The following is a 6,000-nucleotide window of genomic DNA, read 5'->3' as shown; positions in this document are numbered from 1 at the left end:
AAGCTCATCCAGTTCTAACCCCCTGCCACAGGCAGGGACACCTTCCACTAGAGCAGCTTGCTCCAAGCCCCTGTGCCCAACCTGGCCTGGAACACTTGCAGGGTTTCAGCAAGGTCCCGAGTGAGGGGGTCAGGAATAGGACTGCTCTGCATGGTGTTTGCCTCCTAAGTGCCCTCTTTGGGGTTCCCCAAAGCAGTGGATCTGAATCTTGGGATGGTGTTGGTGCCATTGGGCTCCCCAGGTTGCATGGATTCAGTGTTTCATGAGTGCTGCAAACACAGCATGGCCCTGGACCAGCAGAGCAGGGCTCAGATACTCACTGTTTCTGAGTCTTTCCTATCTTTATGGCCCCACTGCTGCTGCAGTTGAGCCCCATCAGCCTCCCTGACGGCAATGCAAAGAGCTCAGCTGGAGGCTCCAGGCTGTCCAGACGGGCAGGATGCTGCTCCCCTGCTCACCACGCTCCTCCTCACCATGCTGAGTCTGCTCAGAGCGTGGAAAAACCCTCTCCCAGTAACTGCATAGCACTGGGGAGGCTGAGAAACCAGGAGGGCTCCAGCTTGCAGCTCAGGATTGCTTTGCCTCCTCGCAGCTTTCCCTGCTGCCTATGCTGCAGATGAATAAAGGCTCTCCAGGGCTGTCAGTACTGCGTATTTCACCAGCATTCACTTCGCTTTGAGTCTGAAATGTGCTAAAAATAAGCTGGTTTGGCATCCAGGTCTTGATTCAATTGGTAACAGGATACCAGGGCAGAGAAACTCCTGGGGTGGTTTGCACAGTGCAGCGGTGAGCAAGCGGCTGCTGGATCGCCTTCCTTTACTTCCTCTTTCTCTTCCTCTTCCTCCTCCTCTTCCTCTGCCGCCTCCTGGCTGCTATGGGGCTGTCACCCACCACTCACTCACAGCTCCCTGAATTTCCTATTTGGAGGTCACAGGTTTTATATGGCATTGCTCCTCTTGGGCTGGTTGTTAGAGAGGCTTCAACAACGAGGTGCATCCCTGCCTCTGGGGCTGGGGGTGTATTATTAGTGAGAACCTTAGTAAACTATTTAATGCTACACATAGGGGAAGAGAGGCTGGAAAACTGCCCACAGAGAAGGAGCTGGGGGAGCTGATTGACTATGGGCAGCTTGTGCCCAGGCAGTCAAGAAGCCCCCAGCATCCTGGCCTGTATCAGCACCAGCATGGCAGCAGGGCCAGGGCAGGGATTGTGCCCCTGCACTGGGCACTGGTGAGGCTGCACCTCGAATCCTGTGTTCAATTCTGGGCCCCTCACTGCAAGAGAGACATTGAGGTGCTGGAGCGGGGCCAGAGAAGGGCAGTGGAGCTGGTGCAGGGCCTGGAGCACAAGTGTGATGGGGAAGGGCTGAGGGACCTGGGGGGTTCAGTGTGGAGAAGAGAAGGCTCAGGGGGCACCTGATGGCTCCCTCCAAGTGCCTGAGAGGAGGATGGAGCCAGGAGGGGCTGGGCTCTGCTCCCAAGGAACAAGGGATGGGAAGGTCTTTTCCAACCCAGCTGATTCTCCAATTCGATCATTCTGTGCTTTCTTTTAATAGTCCTGTGGCAATCTGGGGAGGGGGCTGCCTACAGGCAGCAGGTTTGATAAGCCAAAATGTCACGGGAAGGCCACAAACTTCACAAAGCCCCATCGCTGCATCAGTGAAGGGAGACGTGGGTCTTGGTGCCTCACATACGGACTCTACAGCACCACTGCAGAACCGTGTGGCTTTGAGAGCAGTGAAAACCCTGCGAGCCCCTCTCCTGGGAAGGGTCTGGAGATGAAGCCCTCGCTGCTGCCTCTTGCTTTTTATAACCCCCAGTTGATGCTCAAGGCTGCAGCACAAGTGTTCCATCCGCAGGCAGATCCCGCTGCCACATTCTCACTCGCTTGCCTAAAATAAAGGGGGGGGGGGGGGGAAATAAAAAGAGCCTTGTGCTAATTTAATCGAGGCAGGCATTGCTGTCCTGCCTGGTAATACCTCCCCAAGCTGTCATCCCAGCACGCAGCTGCTTGTTTGTTTGGCTTCCTGTGTTTGGTGCCCTGCTCTGGAAAGATCTCCTCTCGTTTCTCAAGCAGCCCCAGGGATGTGCTTTGGTCTGGGGGAATGACCTCCAGGGAAAACACTGCGATAACCTCACATAGAGAAACGTGTCAGAGGATAGGGAATGTAGGTGTTGGTTCCATAGGCGCTTGGAGCCAGCCTCCTGGCATGCAGCTATGCAGTGGGACAAAGCACTGAACGTGGTGCAGGTCTGGAGATCCTCACGGATCCCTCCAAACTTGAGCCTGGTGCTGCAGACCCAGAGAGGTACCAAAGGCACCAGTGAATTATTCAGCAGCATCAACAGCAAGGGAGGAAATGGTTAATGTTTTCATAGCTGTTTAGCATCTTCATGAGTGATCTGAGGGTGCTGAGGCCCTGGCACAGGGTGCCCAGAGAAGCTGTGGCTGCCCCATCCCTGGCAGTGTTCAAGGCCAGGTTGGACACAGGGGCTTGGAGCAAGCTGCTCTAGTGGAAGGGGTCCCTGCCCGTGGCAGGGGTTGGAGCTGGGTGAGCTTTAAGGTCCCTTCCAACACAAACCAGGCTGGGGTTCTGTGATCAAGTGCACCCTGATGAAGTCTGCTGATGACACCAAACTGAGCGGGGAAGGTGACACTTCAGCAGGAGTACCTGGACTGGATATTGGGCTAACAAGAACCTTGTGGAGCTCAACAAGGACAAGTGGAAGGTCTTGCACCTGGGAAAACCCAATCCCGGAGTGCAGCACAGGCTGGGATCTGCCCTGCGAGCAGCTCTGTGGGAAGGGACCTGGGGGTCCTGGCAGACACAACCTCCATAGGAGTGAACAGTGTGCTGCTGTGGCAAAGAAATCCAGGAGGATGCTGGGGACCATCAACAAGGACGTCACCAGCAGGGCTGAAGATGTCATTGTCCCACTCTGCTCAGTGCTTGTCAGGCCACACCTGTAATACTGGGCTCAGTTTTGGTCTGTGCTGTACATGTGGACAGGCTGGAGAGGGTCCAGAGAAGGGTCACAAAGATGATCCAAGGACTGGGAAGCCGTGTGAGGAAAGGTTGAGAGAGCTGGGACTGCTGAGCCTGGAGAAAAGAAGGCTCAGGGGAGACCTTATCCCCATGTTCCAGTATTTAAAGGGTGGCTACAGAGATGGAGACTCCCTGTTGACAAGGAGTCATGTGGAAAAGATGAGGGGTGATGGGCACAAGTTACTGCTGGGGACATTCCAACTGGACACAAGAGGAAAGTTTTCCCAATGAGAGCATTGGAATAACCTGCCCAGGGAAGTGATGGATCCCTCAGTGTTGGACACTGTTAAGATTCATCTGCACAGGGTGCTGGGACATCTGAACCTAGGTCATACTTTACCTGGAAAGGCAGGACCAGATGATCCTCGAGGTCCCCTCCAACCTGGGGTTCTGCCATTAACCACATGGGATTGCCTAAAATCCACCGCAGAAGGCAGAAGGAGCTAAATAAGTGATTAAACACGGCACAAGATGTGGGGAAACACTCGAATTCCTTCCCACAGCCGGGACCTTCCGGGCTCCTCTCCCCGCAGCCCACGGATGAGCTGGTGGATGGGTGGAAAGAGTGACCCAAGGAAAGGAGCCGCGCTTGACCCTCAGCTTGCGGGTGCTTTCCAAAGGGACCGCTGGTCATGAGCTGAACGCGGGCATCACTTTGATTTCACTTCTTAGTTGCTTGTATTTATCTGTTTACTGTAATTTGCGGTGACTTTAACGCCTTTAACTCCTTCTCAGGGATGCAAACCCCCACAGCCAAACCCACCCAGGGCTTAATCACTGCCAGAAGTGTCAAAACAAGCTGCTTGGAAGTGTGGGATTACACAGGCAAGTACCGGGCTATAGAGGGGAGAAGGGGATGGCAGTGGGAGACCCACGGCACAGGGACCGGTGCAGGAGCGCTGTGGGATCACGTCCCGTTGGGTCTCCCTAGATCCCTTTTCCAAGCACTGACCCACGGCCACGGGAACATCCCATTCCAGCCCCACAGCCCAATGCAGCCCCATGGCACATCCCCCTGAGCCCCACAGCAGCACCATGGGGGATCCCCTAAGTCCTAAACCCCAATGCAGAACCATGGTGCATCCCCCCCCCCCCCCCCCCGAGCCTCATTTCAGCTCTTCAGAGCATCTCTCTGAGCCCCACAACCCTTCTCAGCCTCATAGACATCCCCCTGAGCCCCACAGCAAGCCCATGGGGGATCCCCATGAGCCCCACAACCTAACGCAGCCTCATGGTGCATCGCTCTGAGCCCCACTTCAGCTCTTCAGGGCATCTCCCTGAGCCCCACAGCAACCCCATGGGGATCCCTATGAGCCCCACAACCTAACGCAGCCTCATGGTGCATCGCTCTGAGCCCCACTTCAGCTCTTCAGGGCATCTCCCTGAGCCCCACAGCCCTCCTCAGCCCCACGGGCATCCCCATGAGCCCCACAGCAACCCCATGGGGGACACCCATGAGCCCCACAGCACAACGCAGCCTCCACAGCTCCAAGAGGTATCACCCTTTAGACCTCACAGGCCCCATTGCTGCCCCACACTCCATCTCCCTCCACTCCCCCGGGCCCCCACAGCACCCTTTAGACCTCACAGGCCCCATTGCTGCCCCACACCCCATCTCCCTCCACTCCCCCGGCCCCCCACAGCACCCTTTAGACCTCACAGGCCCCATTGCTGCCCCATTGCTGCCCCACACCCCATCTCCCTCCACTCCCCCGGCCCCCCACAGCACCCTTTAGACCCCACAGGCCCCATTGCTGCCCCACACTCCATCTCCCTCCACTCCCCCCGGCTCCCCACAGCACCCTTTAGACCCCACAGGCCCCATTGCTGCCCCATTGCTGCCCCATTGCTGCCCCATTGCTGCCCCATTGCTGCCCCATTGCTGCCCCATTGCTGCCCCATTGCTGCCCCATCTCCCTCCACTCCCGGCCCCCCACCTCCCCTCCAGAGCCGCCGCGGCCCCTTTAAGAGCCGGGCCCCGCCCCTCGCGGTCGCTGCCGGGGCCGCGGCTGCCGACAACAAGATGGCGGCGGCGGCGGGGGGCCCGGCGGGCTCCGAGAGCCGGGTGTTGGGTTATACCTTACACCGCTGGAGCAGCTTCTCCTCCACCTACCTGCCCGAGTGAGTGCCGGCCCCGGCCCGAGGCTCCGAGCACGGCTCGGTGTTGCTCCGATCCCCGCCGGGCCGCTGCGGCCTTTCCGCGCAGGCCACAGGCGGAGGCGGTCACGGGGATCAAGGGGATGTGATGGGGGTTTGTGTGGGGAGGGGTTGGTTGTGGGGCGCTGTGGGGTTTGTGTGGGGATTTGGGGGGGGGGCGGGAAGTGTTTGTGGGATCTTTGTGTGTGTGGGGCGTCCAGTAGGGTTTGGGGGGGGGGGGTGTATGGGGGTCTGTGCAACAGGGTTTGGGGGGGCTGTGTGGGTGGAGGTGGGTTTGGGGGGTGTATGGGGGTCTGTGCAGCAGGGTTTGGGGGGGGTGTGTGGGTGTAGGTGGGTTTGGGGGGGTGTATGGGGGTCTATGCAGTAGGGTTTGGGGGGGCTGTGTGGGTGTAGGTCTGTGAAGGAGGGGTTGGGGGGGTGTATGGGGGTCTATGCAGTAGGGTTTGGGGGGGCTGTGTGGGTGTAGGTCTGTGAAGGAGGGGTTGGGGGGGTGTATGGGGGTCTATGCAGCAGGGTTTGGGGGGGCTGTGTGGGTGGAGGTGGGTTTGGGGGGGTGTATGGGGGTCTATGCAGCAGGGTTTGGGGGGGCTGTGTGGGTGTAGGTCTGTGAAGGAGGGGTTGGGGGGGTGTATGGGGGTCAATGCAACAGGGTTTGGGGGGGCTGTGTGGGTGTAGGTGGGTTTGGGGGGGTGTATGGGGGTCTGTGCAGTAGGGTTTGGGGGGGCTGTGTGGGTGTAGGTGGGTTTGGGGGGGTGTATGGGGGTCTGTGCAGCAGGGTTTGGGGGGGCTGTGTGGGT

At 58.5% G+C, this 6,000-nt stretch overlaps 1 protein-coding gene across 1 annotated transcript in view; it reads left to right on the top strand.

The window, feature by feature from the left end:
- The first annotated feature begins 5,028 nt into the window (after positions 1-5,028).
- MKLN1 (muskelin 1) overlaps positions 5,029-6,000 on the top strand; it is a 111,467-nt gene continuing 110,495 nt past the window's right edge. The window contains exon 1 of the mRNA XM_062623397.1: positions 5,029-5,167. Coding sequence (XP_062479381.1) covers positions 5,070-5,167 — 98 coding nt within the window. The 5' untranslated portion in view covers positions 5,029-5,069. The remainder of the gene's footprint in view (positions 5,168-6,000) is intronic.

This window comes from Pezoporus occidentalis, unplaced genomic scaffold (assembly GCF_034315485.1).
Source record: "Pezoporus occidentalis ecotype Australia unplaced genomic scaffold, CSIRO_AGI_Poc_V1 ctg251, whole genome shotgun sequence".
Lineage (NCBI taxonomy): Eukaryota > Metazoa > Chordata > Aves > Psittaciformes > Psittacidae > Pezoporus > Pezoporus occidentalis.
This window is presented reverse-complemented; position numbering and strand designations above follow the sequence as displayed.